We start from the raw sequence: 20364 nt of genomic DNA on the forward strand, positions 1-20364 counted from the left end.
AATAATTTATTGAAAGAAATATTGCGTTTTATTTATAATTCTGTGAGTCTTCAAGAATACAATGGTAAATGATTGAGTAAAAAACTGAGTTAAATGACAAAAATAATTTTATTACTGAGGACCTTAGATTATTTATATATCTAGTTTGACAGTCTGTCTACATATACATAAACAAAGCTAATGACTGTTTCCAGACAGCACAATAATTATAGCGAAGTAAAAATAATCCTAAATGCTTTAAATTTTCGATTTATTTACTTTAACATATTATTACAAATCGAAAACACATTTTTAACACATTTAATGTAAACAAAATAAAAAATCAATATTGACTTAAAGTAACTTAAGAACTATGAAACACCATGAACAATAAAAGAAGGCGGACATAACTTCCGTAGTCTGGTTCAACAAGGCTAATTCAGTAAGAATCGAATCGATACCCGTAAGTAAAATTGTGTAACCTGATTATATGTGGTCACCGTCGCCTATAGGCACTTGTAGTCAGGGCAGGATAAACCCAGTCTGGGTCCTTTTACCGTTCCCTAACTTCCAAATAGATATGTTTTCTACCACAATGTGGGGTTATTTAAAATAAAATAATGAATTTAACTTTGCTTACATTATTTCCCTTTTTTTTGTCTATATTGTTTAATGCAGTTTCAAAATTTAAAATCATTTCAAACCATGAATTCTAAGAATTTTTGTTTTTTGGGCCCAATAAGTGGTGACTTCTCCCCCTCTATATTATAAATCTTTAATCAGTTAATGTGTGTATCCTGACTGTTACGTGTTATATGCTCTGTCGCATATCTCACACTTTCGAGTTATACCTCAAGTTTTGAGTTCGTTCTTACGGAATAGTTTTTTTTGACATTTTCTATTAACAAATTCGTACATGTGTGTGACTGACGATTACGACTTTTCCTTCGTCCTGCAAATCGCGGAGTGCTTCATCTAATTGTTCCCGTGTTACCGTCTGTAAACATAAATCATAATTTAAATACCTTTTATTTACAGTAATGTACATTTAATCAATACATATTTGATTTATTTTTATTTACCATCAAGATTATTTAATAGAACTATGTTGATGAATCGATCAGTTAATATCTATCTTATCTATCAGGCAATTCTACTTATTTATAATGGTACAATACGATCCCAATCATATTCTAACTTTGACCGAATCACAACCGAATCGTTGCGTTTATAGAATAGGAAAACGGCTGTACGGCAACGTATATGTTTTGATTCGATTGGGATAAACTGTTCGTTTGATAGTAGGACTGAGGACCAGATCGATATTATATTTCTTCTACACTAACACTGAACTGCAAACGGTTTCGATGATCAACTTTGAGACAACCCATGAGCGTCTCTATTATAAAAAATAAACTAGAATCGACCAGAGGAGACTCACGATCTGCGAGTTGGTATTGACGTCCTGCAGCAGGCGCGCGTGCGTGAGCGTGGCGGGGCGGCGCACGGGCTCCAGCAGCGCGCGCAGCGCCGCGCCCAGCTCCGCGCGCCGCCGCCGCGCCGCCGCGCCCAGCCCCGTCGTGAGGATGCCCACGTCGATGCGCCCCGACGCCGGGTCCGTGGCCGACTGCTTCAGCGCCTCGCGGTGCAGTCTGCGACACATTATTTTATAGGTGGATGTAAAGTGACTACCGCCCGTGGATATTCGCAACGCCGGGGGACTTGCAGGTGCGTTGCCAGCGTTTGAGAAACGTGTGGGCTCTTTACTTTTTACAAAGTTCCCAAGTCGTATCGGTTCGAAAAACCGCCGGCGGAAGATGGTTGTGGATGTTGTTTTCATATTTCGGATATCTTGGTGGTGCGGATGAAACTTGGAATTCTGTCGCGACTTCTGAAGTTCAGCGGCAGGGAATATCACATTTAGAGATCTTCACCACTGATTATGAACTGAACGAGTTTGTGGCACCACACTATTAGCACTAGGTCCATTCTTTATTGTAATATAAATAAGGCGACTATACAAATTGAACATAATTATTGAAAAATGTTGATATATATGCAGGCCATTCACCATTAACCAACAATTATTCATGACCAGAATGAAATAGCCTTTTTAACATATCTTACCTAGCCGCTTCATCCACATCTATGATTTCGACTACAGGACACAGTCGCACCCTCGCGTGCGCCTCCGCTAACCGTATGAGAGACTCTAGCTGTCTCGGATATGCAGATATCTGCCCTCGCCCACTACCAACTCTTCTGCAACGTAATAGCTCTTTAATATTCTCTGAAATATTCAGTGATATTCGGTTTTTTTTTAAACGCGAATGTAAGCGGCTCGATTAGTTTACCTCATGTCCACGTACGCGTCGATGAGTCTCTGCTGCGCGGGCTCGCTGAGTGTGGGCTGCACGTGCTCCTTGGCGAACGCGATGTAGTCGCGCATTAGACTCATGTTCTGGAATAAAAACAAACAAGATTTATCATCATAGCGTATATAATTCCTTTGCTCACCAACATTGAAAAGGTATATGAATTGGTTGAATACGTCTTGCCATCTCATATGTACCACGGTCTGGTAACAGTTGAAAAAAAATTACAAAAATATTTTAATTGGGATTTTTTCATAAACCATGGAAGCTAAGAATTTACATCTTATATGACTAAATTACATTGGTCCAGTCACCATTCAAATGCTGAATAAATCTAATTTCTTTTTTAATACCCTTTGGTTGTTTAGTTTGGGGATAGTACATTTACAGGACGACAAATAAAAAAAATAATTAGTTTAGCACATGCACATACATTTTAAATACTTAGTCATTACCAAACCATGGCATGATACCATATTTAAGATGATATTATATATTAGTCAGGCTGTTTTCAATAAATAATTATGATACAACTTACAACAGCATCATCATCTTCCTGAGTTTCGGTTGGATCCTTGTAGTACAACGATACAAGATGGGACGCGAGTCTTCTGTCAAAAATTTCATCTTGTGGGTCTAACACTAAGAATATTAAGTCGAATCTGGAATGTTAATATATAATAATTATAAGAAAAGTAACTACTACTACTATTATCATTAAAAAACTCATACACGTAATAATTACTCAAATAAATACTACAGTTTCGTTCATAATTGTTACATTTTATATCCCCCTCCCCCGCATCCTCTACCACGCAGGCGAAGCTTGAGGGGTTTTTTATTCGCTACTAATTACAACGCAATAACCACCCTACGCAATAACCTCGTTCGAGTTTTACGTATTAAGTTTTTTTTAATGTCATAGGTTGGCATCGGCATAGGTTGGCGGTTGAGCATATAGGCCACCTGTAAGTGTGGTAAGTGGTCACCACCGCCTACAAACAATGGCGCTGTAAGAAATATTAACCATTCCTTACATCGTCAATGCACCACCAACCTTGAAAACTAAGATGTTATGTCCCTTGTGCCTGTAGTTACACTGATTCACTCCCCCTTGAAACCGGAACACAACAATACTGAGTACTGTTGTTTGGCGGTAGAATATCTGATAAGAGGGTTGTACTTGTCCAGACGGGCTTGCACAAAGCCACCAAGTAAAATTATCTAATATTTGGGTTGTTTATTTTTTATTTTTAAGCATTACTACTTTTTCTATATTACTTGAAATCAACGTAAAATTAGTGATACTGGCTAAAATGAATATGTAAATGGCCCTATCAAATACCTGGACATGAGTGTGTGGGGTAGTTGTACATTTTCAACAATAGTTTTGTTTTTATTCCATTGCGACTCAGCGGGGTTGGCGGCGGCTAGTATCGACGTTCGCGCGTTGAGTTGACAGATGATACCCGCCTTTGCTATTGATAGAGTTTGCTGCTCCATCACCTTACAAAGAGAGAATACACACAAATGTTAATTACAATAATTGCAGCAGCACGTAAATAAGATAATAAGCGTTAATATTTAACACATCAAAAACCTATATTATTAAATGATTTCAAGTGGATTTAAATCTTACAAAATAGTTGTTTTTAAATGTAATATTCGCGATCACCTAGATGTTATTACTTACTTCATGAAGTACACTTCGAGTGGAGTCATTCATCTTGTCAAACTCATCAATACAGCATATACCATTATCAGCTAAAACTAACGCACCCCTGCAATGAATAAACATAATAATTATTTTTTTGGTAAGGATTAGTTGCAAGTCTGTCTAGTTATGTAGACAACTGCTCGTCACATATTTGACCTCCACAGAGCTATATATACAGTGAAACTACAAGCGCAAGGCACATAGTATCTTAGTTGCCAAAATGGTTGTACATTGGTGATGTAAGACATGTTTAATATTTCTTACAGAACCAAATAACTGATGGTGATCATTTACTATCAGGTGGCCAAATTGTCAGTATTTTGAACATATTTTTTTTTATAATAATTAGTAATTAATTGATTTCTTGTTAAATAATACTTTTAATAAAATAGTTATCAGATACTTATGTTCTTAGTTTGTGTTTATAATTCATCTTATGCCCAGGAGCGTAAAACATTGTGAGAAAAGGCATCTGAAGGATACATTTTCCATTTGTGTGTCGAGTGATTGTAGTGAAGCTGCAAACCTCAAAATTAGAGTAGACCCTAGATCAGCAGTAGGACATTTATAGGCTTCTAATATTATTTAAAATCATGCACCTCTATATAGTATGTGCTAATAGTGGCAAGGAATGCCCTTCATAGGCAAACATTTTGCAACAACTGTGTAAAGCAAACTTAATTTATCATATAATCGCTTACGTTTGGAGGACCAGCTGGCGCGTGTCGGGGTCCTTGGTGACGTAGGCGGTGAGGCCGACGGCGGACGAGCCGCGGCCGGACGTGTACTGCGCGCGCGGCACCAGCGCGTGCACCCAGCGCAGCAGCTGCGACTTGCTCGTGCCCGGGTCGCCGCACAGGAGGATATTGATCTCCGACCTGATCAATACAAAATAAACTATTATTTCTACTGAACTGCCTCAAAGGAATGTAAGATTCATAGAAATCATTGTAATTTTAAATGTTCATTATGAGGGTCTTTCTGTCGAAAAATTCCTACTAACTTGGAGTCTGAAAATTGGAAGAGTGTGTACCAAGCCGGAATTGATGGAATAGAGAATCTGTGTTTGCACATACACTTGTGCAGTATGTTCAGTCAGCTTGTTATCCCTATAGATTGGCCGTCGTAGTCGAAATAGGTTAGAACAACATCATCATTGTTAGCGGAGGGAGGTTTTATATTTAAGAAACACGAATGATATAGCACAATAATTTCCTAAATTTTTTCTATTATATACTTCGTTTATTTACAGTATACAGCTACCATTTTACAGCTTGCATCATAAGTAGGTGATGAAATCTAAATACAGAAGTAGGAAAGAAAGTTTTAATTAACCAACCTGAAATGTGTCCTTCCAGCGGCATTGAAATTTTTTTTAGTACCACCGAGAAGTTGCAGCAGTACACCTTTCTTAATATCAAGGTTTTCGTAAATCGAAGGTGCTATGGCACGGGCGAGTCTTTCGTAACAATCTGGCTGAGACGCCAGTGCCTTGAACAACTCTACACGTTCCGGAGGAAACTGATGTTCTTTGCTATAAAGAGAAAAAAATCAAAAATTATTATTCAAATTTGTAATCAAGGTGGCTACTTGAAACTATATTTCAGACTAAAACATTCAAACTCACCCTTCCTCGGTTTCCAGGAAGCGATCGTTGTGCGCCTTCTTGTAGTGCAGCGCGTCGAGGTGCGTGCGGTGCAGCGCCTTGAGCGTGGCGCGGCGCGGGTTGACGGCGGCGGGCGCGGCGCGGAACACGCCCGTCACGGCCACGCGCTCGCCCGCGCCCACCTGCTCCACCAGCGCGCCGTGCGCCAGCACGCTCACCGTGGCCGGCGTGCGCCCCGCCGGCATGTCGTCTGCAAGTTATGAGGTTTTGCGTAGTTTAAGGCAGGAAGTATTCCACTCCCATGCCTACATACATGTAGACTGTATTTTGAAGATTATTTTTTAATAATTAGTAACTTATTATATTTTTTTTAATGGGAAACAAACATATTAAACCTTTTCAGTTAATTGTATACTTGGAACATTAACCAATAAAGTTCCCACTAATTTATTAATATAAATATTGGACAACATCACATACATTACTCTGATCCCAATGTAAGTAGCTAAAGCACTTGTGTTTTGGAAAATCAGAAGTAACGACGGTACCACAAACACCAAGACCCAAGACAACATAGAAAACTAATGAACTTTTTCTACATCGACTCATGAAAACCGGTGTAAACACTACTCAACCATGGAGGTCGTTGTCAATTTAATTATTGGGTATTTTGTTAGTCTCAGGGAATACCTTGAATAAAATGTGTTTTTATACCTGGGGCCTCCTGCAGCTTGACGAGCTGCTTGTCACTGAAGTGCGAGCGGTTGTGTATGAGCTGGAAGCTGTGCTGCGTGGTGCAGTGCGCGCAGTGCGCCGGCTCGGGCACGCGGCCGCGCTCCAGCTCGCCCGCCGCCGCCGCGCCGCACACCGCGCACCGGAAGTACGCCTCGCGCATCTCCGGCACGATGCCCGACGTGCGGATCACCATTCCTGATATCGTCACCAGCTGATCGATATCTGCAAACAGACCAGACTCTTAGAAATACTATAATAGTCACTAATTGTCCACTGTTGGGTGCAGGCTTTCTGACTCCATGGAGGTCAGACATGACCTTAGACATTTGAAGTGATTATTGATAAATAATATATTATGATTACCTTCTGGATTTAGATCTCTCATATGTCTCTGAGGGGCATTGAAGGGTCGAACTTGTATTTGATGTTCCAAAACGGCTGCAGGATATTTTTCAAAAAACAGCTCATTTACAGCAGCATCAAATGCCGGGATCACCTGGTTATATTAAGTTTATATTTTCAACCATCAGTAAATTACATTACAGTACATTATTGTGACAATAAAAGCTGTTTATGACTCTGAAACAGCTCTGCTATTAAACTATGTTACTACACTAATATTTAATGTTAGATTACTTTTAATTAACTTACTTCCTGGGGATAGCACACAAGTTGCCTATGTAGTTTTGAATCAAATATCTTTACATGATCACAGTCAACATCCAAAAATGGTTCCTCTAATGTGAAAATCTAAAAAAAAAGAAAAATTTTATTGATTTGTTACAAATATATATCCAATAAACTATAACTTCACCAATTCAACAGCTAAACTATGTTAATATTCTAGTATAATTATATTTGTTTTACATTTCTTGTTTATTTTTTGTCTTGACAATATCTTAAATCAAACTTAATAAGAAAAGATCTGAACATGATTGAAAACAATGTACAATAAGACTAGAGACTTCTTATAGATTCCTGTAGCTTTAATATTTTCTGACTAAAGGGTTTTTATTATTATAATTAAATAAATATATAGCTTAAGAAACTTACTTCCTCTAACTTCAGTTCATATAAAGGTTCATTAGTTAGTGCAGTTGGTTCAACAAATCTTTGTATGAATTTAATGAACTTCTCCCTACATTCAGCGATCGCTACGTCGGTACCCCACACTACTAATTGAGGTTCACTTGATACTTCTGGTTCACCTGCTTCTACCTAAAATAAATAAACGTATAAGGAATTATGAATACATATGAAGAGAAATGTTATCTTTTAACTGTATATGCAATGCAGTTAAAATATATCATCTATAATTAAGAAATCAGTTTCATAATATGCTTTTCAAAGAATGAATAACTTACCCTCCTTGTAGGAGTAGGGGCTGGTACATTTGGTCCTGATTGATGACCTCTCAGATCAGCTCTCTGTCTCGCCGGAGTCATTGCTCCTCGCAGTAAGGAACGTGGAGTGCTTAATGAGCTTGGTGTTCCATAGTTGAGGGGGGAACTCATATCTATGTCAGTTCCTAGAATAAAAATTATTAGAAAAAAAAGTTTTATCAAATAAAAGTCTAATTTATTATTTAAAAAATATTCCTAAAATATTTAGGTATTATTGTAGTAGAATTAATAACTATTATTATAATTCCTTACCAAGTGGGCTGGATGGCAGCGCTCGAGCTGGCGAGGTACCTGGAGCTTGTTGATTAGGAGTTCGTGGAGTTTGACGAGGAGTACCAGGAGTACCAGGAGTTCCATCTAATATAATAAGAACAATCCATTAAATCTGTTTACCTTACATCACCTCATTTTATTCAAACTATGAAAACGTAAATCATTGCAAACCTTTTGAAGGTGTACCGGTTGATCGTTGAGGAGTTTCGGGTACAACAAGTTGTTGAGAAGATCTAGTTCGTCGAGATGGAGTAGGTGCATCAGATGATGCACGAGAAGATGGACGCTTTGAAGGAGTCGACATCTTCTTTAAGTCAGTTAAATATGCATTCAAAATTAACACTTATTATGTATTATATATTTGACTGTTATTAAATAGAAATGCAATTTGGTTGGTATTGGCGCGAAATTTTGACACTTGAAACTTTAATCTTCCAATTTGACAATGACAAAGATTGAGGTAAGGGAAAAAAATTAGTAACAGTATATAGAAGGTAGTAAATTTAATCGTACCTATAAACTATATAAACTTTCTCTTATATATAAAATATCAAATTGAAATATTAGTTAAAAATCCATATATATTTTAAATAAGGTCTGCCTATGTTTTTGAAATATTCTTAAGTTCTTTAATTATCTGTATTGTTGATACATTTCTATAGACAATGAGTTTATTTTTAAATCAATTGATCGTTCATTCACCGCTGTTGTTTTCGTGGTGTTTTATGATAATAATAAATAAATGTACGATTATTGCGAAATAATAATCAATTTATCGCGATGAATATCAGTATTTTTAACTAGTGCAATAATAACATTGAAGTCAAAGACGGACTCTTAATTTGAGCACATTTAGCATAGCTAACTTAGTGCAATCTACCTGCATCGTCGGTCATATTTTCGTAAATAATTATTGTGGCTGGTCGTATCTTTTTTATTTTAAATGGACCTTTATGTTGCTTATATATTGTGATGCGTAAAATGTACGTTTGCTTGTGATTCTGTATTTCTCCTTCAGAATTTTTGGATTATTATTGGTGAGTATCAAAGACGTATATAATTAGTTATCATAATTTGTGATTCACCGTCCCTTCAACATCCATTATGTAGAGATCTCGGAGACAAACAGGAAGACACTGAAATACCTTATCGGCATAGTATTATCATATTGTTTATTACGTTCTATGGCATACCCATGTTGGTATTATAATATTTGACTTTCATATGCATTATTTATTCCCATTTCGAATTAACTTCACATATTTTTCTTCGCTTAAAAATATGTTAATTCACCAATTAATGAGAAGTCAATATTAAGACAAAATACATTTCTGAATTGAATATTTGCTTTTACAAAGGTTGAATTAATTATAAAAGATATAGTTTAAAAAAAATAATACATATATATAAAACTAATATGTATATGCCTGCTATATTATTTTATAAAGTGAAAACTTTTTGCTTGATTAATATAAATAATAAACATTTGAATAGATTAATAAACTTCAATTAACTCAAGAATAAATAAAGTTTTAGAATAATTATAGTATACATAACACACCCTTTGTTCTTTACTTTATATTGCTGCAGTAAACACATTTGCAAACAATGAATTCATTGATAAAACTAGTCCATATACAAATGTTAAAGGTATCTGAAACGCTATCAAAGAATTAAAATTGTTCTGTCTATGGGATTAAACAACATATGGAGTATATATCAAGAAAGAAATATTTGTGTAAAGCCAACAACACTTTAGGTACGCTAAGTTCAACTTCTGAACATGGTATATTATTATTACTAACTTATTATTGATTATTGTTTTTCATACTAGACACAGGTAATTTGGTGATTAGTTAAGATATTTTTTTGTACAGTCACAATTTAACTAGTTTATAGTAGGTACCTAGTTACAAAAAAGTGATTTTTTGTTTGTGAAATTATAAATCAAAATGTATAAATAGGTACTTAAATGTTATTTATGGTTTTTCATGGCAAATAGACAGTGTGATTAAAATATTTTATCAGGAAGTTAATTTTACTTTCAAACAAATGTGAGCAGAAATAAAACTATAGTATCTTATATAAATTCTCCATAATGTCTTGGAACAATGGCTTATGAAAGATATGTAATTAGAATAATTTATTATTTATAACAAATGTTTCATGTTAACATTTGCCGCACACATAGAATTGCAATTGCAATTAAAAAAAAATTATCAATGTTTGGATGAAAAGCCATAATCTCACAGCATTTTCTATTATTTAGACAATCTCATTAATATGTTTGTTATCAGCTATTTTACTGCCGATCCTTCTCCTCCTCGACTTCCTCCAGATAGGGGAGACAACAAGGGCTCATTAATGTCTTCCAATAGTGCCTACTTCTATGGGTACTGTTAAACTCTTTAGATAAATGATTTGAATATATCGCCTTTCAATTGTAAATAAAATAAAAATTGTAAGAAACCATTGTCAAAACTATTGACAAACAATATCTGCTGATGGTTTTGCTAGTCTGATATAAAATTGAATATTCATCGCAATGGTAAGCAATGTCTATACTTATTATAGAGATGCCAACCATTTTTTTTCCATAACAAGTGTTGGCTTTGAAACGGTTGTGGATAGGTTTGCTGTGTTATTGTTGTACTAACTATCAATTGACTAAACACGTAAAAATAGTTTCGACTTTTGATTATTTTATCTGAGGGTTGACATTCTGATTATCCCTTTGTACAAACTGAAATAATAATAGTATTAGCCAATTGCCATCTTTAACATAACATAAATTTTTTACCATTTAATTATAGCAACTCTTTAAATATAAAAATAAAGTATTTATCGCCCAAAAACAATATTTAAAGGGAACATATGAGATGTTACTCTAGAAGTTTCAAGTAAGCCTCTGTTCAAGTAATTACAATAGTTGAGAGTATTTTAAAAATATTTTAAGTAAATTAAGAGTAATAGATGCATAACTCAAAAATATATTTAAATCAATTTATAACATTACGAGACTAAAAAGTTTCAAATGCGATCGGCGAACAGATAAGCTACTTCAATAGCAAACACAAAACTAAAAATAAAATATTTATATCATTTTATAAATACGACAACAAACACGTCGAACTAGTCGTTTGATCGCTAGATGTAATATTTATTTGGACCGTAATATTCAAGGGGCTCACTGGCTTAGTAGTTGGCGCATGCGATCTTTAAAGCTTGGGGTACATGGATTACTTAGTCGTACACATCGAGTTCACGTAGATAAATAAAATATTTATATGTATCTGCTGATTGCTTTTGACTGATTGATTTTTTTTGTATCTATATTGACATAAGAATTATTCAACTCGTTTTAGGATTCCATATTTATAGAATTTCCTAACGACGCCTACCTAGCTGTTTTTCAGTTATGACATATGTTACCGGAGATGTATGAAATTTAGAAATTGTATACAAATCCTAGGAAATTTATACAATTCCGTAGCTAGTTAGGAAATGTATAGAATATTGTTTTAAAAACTATTTAATACATAAATATCCTAGGAAATGTGTACAATTCCTAGGAATTGTAGACAATTACAATATTGTATTAGGAAATAAATTAAAATAATGCTTTCTGTAATAAAACAGGTTGTTAAAATGAGAATAATAACTTTTATTAAAGCACTCGTTGAGACAACAACGTTCAGGTAACAATCATATCGTAAAATATGATAAAATCCTTATTATTTTACTAATGAAAGCTTCGAAAATCAACTATCTTCTAACTTTTAAGAGGTATTGATCACAAAACCGACTTATATTATTCTTATAAAGTCAAACTTTCGTTGATAATACCCTCGCCTCGCCCCGCTATCCCCGCGTACCCAATAATATCTCAAACGTTTTACATTTCCGATTGCTATTTATGTAGGTGATGTATTTAATATAATTTATTTTACACTTTTCCGTGTGATTTTAAGAATTACATACATTTCCTAGGAATTTTATACAATTCCTAGATTTCATACATTTCCGGTGACGCATATTATACATTTAAAATTTATATTTATAGTGACTTGATAACTTTAAACAATATGATATATTTTAAATGTATAGATAATAATGTCCAAAATCTCTCTTTCAAAATAATTGTACTGCTAGTTCAAATAGACAACGCTGTCTTGTAAAACAGATTTGCATTAAATAACTTAAGCAAAATATCGATGTCGAAATAGGGCTGTGTCACTCAAAACAGTTAAGTAATTTAAGATGACAAAAATCACCAACTTCGCCTTGTATCAAGATCAAATATATAACGAGTACATGTAATTAAAATGAGAAGTTGAATTAATTAAAGTTTCCTTAATGCTATGAAGCCATGCTATTTCCATATCGTATTAATAATATATAAAAGAAGCTCGTAAGTAATTTTCTTTTCCAGCCGGTTCCACCGGTATTGTGCCCGCTGGTGTCAGGTTACTACTTACTACGACCAACCCGACAGATAATGTGGCCATTCTTATTTATAACAAGTTCAATAAATAAATATAACCCAATACAAAAACTGAATGACGGACAGACTATATTTATAATATAACTATTTTAACTTCGTCGATGAATATAAAAGATTTTTTTGTAACTAATCCAAGATTTTCATTAATAATTTTACCTGCAAATGTCCAGTTACAATAGAAGTAATATTGTTTGAACATAGTTTAATATGTTCTTTACATTCTATTACGGTGACGGCTTATGTTCGAAATTGTTGTGAAACAATGGCATTCAAATAGTAACAAAATCTTCTTTTATTCTTTTTACAGCCACTGCTTTCTAGGTGCGTCATAAACACAACTAGCGTAAATGATTAGAGTGAATTGAACCTTATAGACATGCCAACAAAATATTCATTCAACCTCACAGGATGTACGTTCGTAATGGTTTTTTTTTATCGACGAATCTAAACTTGTCATAAAACAGAGGTTTTTCTTCAAAATAATATGAATACTTACCAAACTGTTAGAGAACAATACAAAACGAATCCGTAAAAATCTGCACGTTCTTTTACAATTATGTTTCTATAATTTATTTAAAAAAAAAAAGGTAGTATGTACATACATATCTGAATATATAGGTATTATAATTTAATCAAAATTATATATTGACAATTGTTAAGGTTAAATAAGTCCTTAGTTTAATATAATTTTTCTACATTAAAATCATTAGATATATACATACTTTTTGCCCCCCGAGTCAACAACAACAATTGCAAGCTGGCTACACATATTTTCGCCCTTAGAAAAAAAAAACGGGTTTAGGATTCCTTCGGCGAATCGGTACAATGCGCGCTACCTGTTAGAATATAGTACCTATTTACTATTTCAATGCCTTCTACATTACAACAGGTAATAACGACAATTGTGAAATAGGTGCAGTTTTGAATGTTTTTTTTTTGTCGTTACATTTATATTTTCGTATTTAATACTTATGATAAGAATGGCACAGAGCATCCTAGTAAATTCCCATCTTTGTTTTAAATACGATTTGCGCGAGGAATACAATATTCAGATATCGTTGTAATGTAGAAGGGATATGAATCCGTGGTTTCGCCCTTCGGGATATAAGGGCAGCTAGGGAAAGCATCGATTTTCGTCACCCTACGCGATCGGCACAAGGCGGGGGCGCGGCAAGATGGCGGAGGGTCCCGGACCTGCCTCAAACACGCTCGCCTCCCAAGGTCATGAGCGCCATGTGCTCCCACCGCGTCTCTGCGCCCGAAATACAGCATCTCAATAAAGAAATTCCTCTGTCTCTTTCCCACACCTACGCACACACAATAATGCCACTCAATACCGATTTTAACACGTTAGGGTTGACATTCATTTGTAATGCAAAGTCATTGCTGACATCACTTTTGTGATAAACAAAACTGTTCACCTCGTATATGTTTAAGAATATACATATCAGCGTATTGCAAGAGCATAGAAATATTTTTTAGACCATGACTAGTTCCAACTAATTTAATTAGATATTAGTCTAAAATCATAAGTAATAGTTTAATTTGGATACGATCCTAAACGGCAAGTATACACAATACATCAAACGATGTATAAATAATACAATAAACGTGCACCAACCCTAATCATAGCGAACCTCTTTTATCTAAATTATGGAAAATTTTGGAATGTGCCGTATCGTAGAACTTTCTCGCACGCACAATAAGTTAATCGCTCTGTCCCGCTCTACGTTCCTTACCTACTAACACGAGGGTTGGTAGTAGGGAGAGCACAAAAGTTTTTGGGATAGATTTTTTTCGCAAACTGCACCATTTGAAGCATCCCCTATTACTAGTGCAACATTACACCAGATCGGTGCATCCGTGTTACACTCAATATATTTCTTCAGCTGTTTATATTTTAAATGTGTTTTTTTTTTAATATAAAATAATATAAGTTGTGATAAGTTCTGTGGTGCTATGTTGTTGTTGTAAATGTAAGTTGAAATGTTTATAAAAAAATAATATTAGTTTTGACTTCCCTGTTTCATAATTAAAATATGCAGTTCAATGTTTTTCTAAGGCGTCTATCATGTTAACAATGTTTTCGTGTCCGCACTCGTGAGCTGCTGTAGTGATACTACAAATAGATTTACTAGCGATGTAGACGCACTAATATTACGACTAACGAGGAACAAAAATAAGTCTGTTACACGATTCTTTCTACAAGAAAATGCTAAATTAAATTAAGTACTGTTTAATTGACATTCTTTACGAAGTTTTTTGTTATAAATATAAGGTTGTTTTGATAAAATTATGTTATTTCACTCTATCGAATAAATGATCAAAGTCTATTTTGTAAATACTGTCAGTGAAATAAATACAAATGAAATATCGTATTATTATCAATTATCAAGTGTTAATTTAATGAATGTTTGAAACAATTGCAAGTGCACACACTTCATATTTATTATGAAATCAATTTGTTTGCAAAGTGTTTTCAAACAATATTTCTCAATTTTTTCAGATCTAATGACTTGATGTGAGCGTCAAAATGACGTCGTTCGCAAATATGACGCAGTCACTCGCCGCTAGTTTGCCGGCTACCTCTAGTTCTGCGTCCGGTGCAAACCCCGCCGACCAAGAGGACCCCATGGCGATGTCGCATCTCCTCTGCAACCTCTTTGATACCATCAACAAGCCACCAAACCTTCAGCCGACCGCATCCACTACCGCGACGTCTACCATACCCTACGATATATGGGCTCTTCCATCGTGTAGTTCGTTACAGAACGCTACTGCACCTAACATGCGTGAGTACAATACTGTTTCCAATAATAACCACCAAAATCATTCTAAAGAAGATAATTCTAGCGGATCACCCGGCACGTCATCATCAGTCTCGATAACATGTTTCCGCTGCGAAGAACGCACTCCAACCACACGATGCCTTGAATGTAACGACCTTTTCTGTCATGAATGCTGTCACAAAGTAACTTCTGACTGCCAACTAAGGGAGCACACTCTGCTACCCATTCACCAAATATCACCCATTGGTGCTCGACCGAACTCGGTCACGAATGATAAAGAAGTAATGTATTGTGAGCTCCACGGAGATCCTGTTAGATATTATTGCGAGGCCTGTATCATTTTTATATGCCAAGAGTGTACTTTATGGGTACATAAAGATCATTGCTATTCACCTATAAAAGGTGCACTTGATATGTGTAGAATTGGAGTTTTTAGAGCAATAGAAGATACAAAAACTGGAACGAAGGCTATCAAAACTGCCATAGATCGTGCAGTAGCAATGTCGAAAGCCTACGAAAAAGAAACAGCAGAAGCTAATATGAAAATTCGCAAAGCTATGCGTTGCTTCGCGCAGGCAATTGAAGACCGCGAAAAGTATTTGTTAGATAAGGTAGAAAAAATGCGTCAAGCTAAGATGAATGAGTTAACAGACCACATGAATACACTTCGCGGTATTCTCGCTGGTTTAGCACACACCAATGAAACTCTAGTGCGCAGCATGGATTCTGAGGGTATTGATTTGTTTATGGCCAAAGAAAAAGGAAGAGCACAAGTTGATTACTTTTCTTGTATGTTTAAAAATATGTATGTCACGGAAGAGCGCATTATGTTTATACCACCAAATTATGATTTAGTAGACCAAATAAAAAGGCAATGTGATGTCCAATCTGCTCCTGCAAATTCATTGCATTCTTTAAGCTCGTCCTCTTCACTGCAGTCGCGACAGTCGCTACTCCATTCATTACAATCAGCTCAAACGTTTACTCCTTTATCTTATCAGATGCCAGCTACTAATAGCCTACGATCGTTACCCGATTACACCAATAGTCATACAAGATCAACTAATTATTATGATCACAGTATCTCTACTAGTATAGCTATGGACTCTAACTCGGCACGCGGCATTGGACAAGCTATACCTGGATACTGGATGTCGGTTTCTGTGAAGCCCACTCGAAGTCCAGTATCTGGAGTTCCAATGTTTTCTTTTGGGAGAGAAGGTCAAGATGAAGGTCAAGTATCCAGGCCCTGGGGCTTATGTGTAGATAGAGAAGGAAATATAATAGTTGCAGATAGAAGAAATAACCGCATACAGATATTCAATAGTCGTGGCGAGTTTAGAACAATGTTTGGATCTAAAGGAACTGGCCCTGGAGAATTCGACCTTCCGGCTGGTATAACGACAGACACATATGGGCGTATAATAGTCATCGATAAAGATAATCACAGAGTTCAGATATTTACATCTTCAGGTAACTTTATCCTAAAGTTTGGTTCCTTCGGCAAAGAATGTGGTCAATTCCAATACCCATGGGATGTCGCTGTTAATACATTAGGTAATATTGTAGTGACCGATACCCGTAATCATCGCATTCAACTATTTACCAGTGATGGTACATATATAACCAAATTTGTTTTCGAAGGAGCTAATCCTGCCAAAATGTTGAAAGGTCCAACTACGCCGAGAGGTGTGTGTTTCACAACATCAGGAAATATCATAGTATCTGATTTTGAAAATCATCGTTTGTTAATGGTAGATCCAACACTATCGAAAGTTCTTCATTGTGTAGGTAGAGAAGGTTCGGGTATCGGTGAACTTAATCGCCCATCTGGAATCGTAACTGATGATGATGGTCGCATCATTGTAGCCGATTCGAAGAATCATCGTGTACTTGTTTTTACATCAGAGTTGCGTATTTTATGGGCTGTGGATTTAAAAAGCCCTGGGCTAGACGATAAAGATCGTCCAAGCGACGTAGCTCTCACTCCAGAAGGGTTTCTTGTTGTATTGTTCGAGACCTTGCCTGACACCGCCCGCGATATTACATCCCACGGCAAGCAATACATCAAAGTATATTAATTATTGGGAAAATCTGAGTGAAACTAACGATATAGACCTCAGGTCTATTAACTTTATTTTTGTTTTGTTTAATTTGTGATTACTTTCATAATGTGCCAATTTTATTATTAATGTTTGGGAAATCAGAAACGAGCTTAGCTTGTGGGGAGAATTTTTGTTTTTTTCATAATAATATGTTACGAGCAAGTAATTTTACCTTAAATTCTTAAAAAACTTTCGTTACCATATATTTTTGATTTCAGTTCTGCATGGGACTAGTCTTTAGAGACCAAACTTTGTTTGCAATGTTTAATCACGCGACAGTTTCGACCGGTTCTCATCAAAGTATTTTATGATTATAGGTTTTATATTTTAAATTTTTTATACATAAAGATATCCACAGTTATCCTAATTTTGACTGACATAAAATTTATGCATTGCATAATCAAAGAATATAAAGCTTCTATTATAGATAAAAGATCACATTGTGATTTAAAAGATGTTTTTATGTGAGATAATTTAAAATTAACTTGAAAAGTATTTTTTTTTCCAAAATGTTACTTTTGCTTTTTTAACTTGGTTAAATAATTAATGCACACGTTAATACGTATTTTATATTAAGTTATTTTGCATATTAATTTAGGTACTGTATATTATATTTTAATAATGGCGGCGAATCACCCCATGATTTTAGATGGATTAATTGCGTTTGTAGCTCTTTGCTCCGTTTAGATTATTTTTTTTATTTTGTATGAGGTTGATAAGTGGGAATGTAATAAGATAACTGAACTAAGAAATTATTGCAATAAAACTTGGAGACTGACTTTAGAAGACTGTCTGAAAGACGTGGTTCCGAAGCGGGCGGGCAGGTGTTACGGATCGACGCGTTATGTTAATGCAATTCTTTATTACCAAAATATAGGTATTATTATATTATTATTTTTTATGATGACTTTATTGGCAATATAATGAAATCAAAATATTTTTTGACGCATCAAATTTGTATGCGTGATTTTGTTTAGTTGTGCATTTAGTTAGTTTTCTTTTGTTATTGATTTGTAGACGAACTCGACAGCTTTTAAATAAATTGACTTATTTTCCCATAAAGATAATAATGTGAACTGCTTATGGTATTCCTGGATATAGTGCTATAGTCGATAAATAAAGTAATCACTAGCTAATTGTAAGATCTTATACCATAGTAACTTCTACTTATGTAAATTTTAAGTAATATAAGTCACGTTGACGCACTCGTTGTTTAAATTAGCTAATTTATAGATATTCTTCTACAAAATGATTGATTTTCAATTAGCGAATAACGTGTTTGTATACTGTCAAAATTTTTGTTAGTCCAAATATTTTTAGCGAAATTGTTTCTTCAAAATTAACGTATATAGTCTATTTTTGAAACCTATCGGCGTGTGAGTCGTTCGTATTAGATTTAATACACTGTGTTCAGTCAATATGTGTTCAATAATTTTAATATAGGTTTAGACTAATGTGTTCGGATCGAGCGGTTCGGATAGCCTCTTATTGTCTAGTTTAATTGCGTGATGTAGTTTTTACTCACGTTGCAGTCTTGCTTACGATCTATGGTATAATTCTATGGTATATATGTAGTTAGCATTCACGAACCGTCATATGTTGTACACAAGCAGTTATATATAGTATACGCATTACGCACCATTACTCATATATCATAAAAGTTTCACTAACAAAGAATATATAAACTTACGGTCCCATGAGATGTCCTCGAGGGATGCTTTAATTAAAAATCGCTATCAATAAATTAGTATAAGTATAAGGCACAATTATCTCGTGAATATTAGGATTTACCATATTCGTTCTTTTTTAAAAATTACCAAAGTTTTAACTTGTATATCAATGATAAGCTCGCTCTCAACAGATATAATCTTTGATCAAGTAACTGCTTCAAACATGTAATCAAATATTATATTCAATTAGTCGTCTTCAACATATGACAATCTTGGTTTACCGTATACACGACATTTATGCACATAGCATGTACATTACGCCACGAAAGCAATGTTATTCCAATAAAGCATAATTGACGATTAGTATAAAATACCGATAGATTAACATTTCAAACATATTGTACTTAGGTTTAGACTAGTGTTAGTTACTGAAAAACTATCTCCTCTATTGTAAGTGATATTATTTAGATTTAAATCGTGTCACTTCAAACAAAAATTTTCTATCATAATTGAAGTTAGTGTAGTGAAATGAACTGATTTTATACGACTGCAGATATAGTCTGAGTTAAATTAATAAAATAGTTATCAGCTAATATAGGAAAATTATTGTTTGAAGTTTAGTGTAAGTTTGACTGGAATAATTTATCGTGCGATTATTTGCTTGGCGCTGTAATTCCGTAGAATTTGATTGTCTCTCGATAATTTCTAAACAACAAATTCAATACTAATTTCTAAATTAATCGCCGTGTTTTAGATAAATAGAGTTTAGGTTTGAATTTATGGAATAAGGAGGCTTCAAAATTCTTTTGATATAAAGAACGGAATAGGAGATTTAATCGAAAAATTAAAAATTCGTGCAGTTTTTAGCGTCTTGACAGTCAATTACAGAATTAACACGAATTGAATTTTCCGCATACTGAAGTATTTATCAAATTTCTTTTCATTTCATTATCGATATTAAATTAAAAGTTATTTTTGTTCAGTGCCATTATAAAGTATTATATTATTTTTAAAATAATGTGTTGCATAAAATGCATTTTTATTATAGATTTTTTTCAAAATTATCTTAAAGTCCAATCGAATCGACGTTTTTTTTTTAAAAGAATGACGGAATCTCAGTCAATATTTTGTATAACATTATAAATTTAGGTGGTTTGCAAAGCAAACTCCTTTCGAATGCCAGATCATTTGTCTTATCAACTAGAATG

General features: G+C 34.6%; 2 protein-coding genes across 4 annotated transcripts; one reads left to right on the forward strand and one right to left on the reverse strand.

Moving 5' to 3' along the window:
• Positions 1 to 92: 92 nt before the first annotated feature.
• Positions 93 to 16200, reverse strand: LOC125070676 (DNA replication licensing factor MCM4). Of its 3 annotated transcripts, none has more exons than XM_047680628.1 (17): positions 16196 to 16200; positions 11552 to 11556; positions 7777 to 7921; positions 7466 to 7630; positions 7064 to 7162; positions 6776 to 6908; positions 6392 to 6634; positions 5699 to 5927; positions 5411 to 5605; positions 4773 to 4949; positions 4048 to 4135; positions 3700 to 3860; positions 2893 to 3016; positions 2334 to 2440; positions 2107 to 2241; positions 1421 to 1631; positions 93 to 976 (listed from the first exon to the last, which is right to left on the reverse strand). In XM_047680628.1, exons 3-17 carry the CDS (start codon positions 7855 to 7857, stop codon positions 881 to 883), a joined length of 2244 nt encoding a protein of 747 aa, XP_047536584.1. In that variant the 5' UTR covers positions 7858 to 7921; positions 11552 to 11556; positions 16196 to 16200; the 3' UTR covers positions 93 to 880. The 3 variants fall into 3 exon arrangements, with proteins under 3 accessions (XP_047536584.1, XP_047536583.1, XP_047536582.1); XM_047680627.1 differs by lacking the exon at positions 11552 to 11556 and adding an exon at positions 14146 to 14149; XM_047680626.1 differs by lacking the exons at positions 11552 to 11556; positions 16196 to 16200 and adding exons at positions 8068 to 8172; positions 8260 to 8518 and having other exon boundaries at positions 7777 to 7940.
• Positions 8794 to 20157, forward strand: LOC125070677 (protein wech). Its single transcript, XM_047680630.1, has 2 exons — positions 8794 to 9125; positions 15099 to 20157. Exon 2 carries the CDS (start codon positions 15126 to 15128, stop codon positions 17460 to 17462), a length of 2337 nt encoding a protein of 778 aa, XP_047536586.1. The 5' UTR covers positions 8794 to 9125; positions 15099 to 15125; the 3' UTR covers positions 17463 to 20157.
• The last annotated feature ends 207 nt before the right edge of the window (positions 20158 to 20364 follow it).

Source organism: Vanessa atalanta, chromosome 17 (assembly GCF_905147765.1).
Source record: "Vanessa atalanta chromosome 17, ilVanAtal1.2, whole genome shotgun sequence".
In the NCBI taxonomy this organism is placed as follows: Eukaryota; Metazoa; Arthropoda; class Insecta; order Lepidoptera; family Nymphalidae; genus Vanessa; species Vanessa atalanta.

Bases quoted from the DNA above. Each gene is read 5' to 3' on its own strand.
- LOC125070676 (XM_047680626.1), bottom strand. From the start codon at position 8,392: ATGTCGACTCCTTCAAAGCGTCCATCTTCTCGTGCATCATCTGATGCA. The intron at 2,441-2,892 runs GTAAGTTGTATC...TTTTTATTCCAG, and splicing joins AGGAAGATGATGATGCTGTT to AACATGAGTCTAATGCGCGA. The intron at 1,632-2,106 runs GTAAGATATGTT...AATGTGTCGCAG, and splicing joins GATGTGGATGAAGCGGCTAG to ACTGCACCGCGAGGCGCTGA.
- LOC125070677 (XM_047680630.1), top strand. From the start codon at position 15,126: ATGACGTCGTTCGCAAATATGACGCAGTCACTCGCCGCTAGTTTGCCG.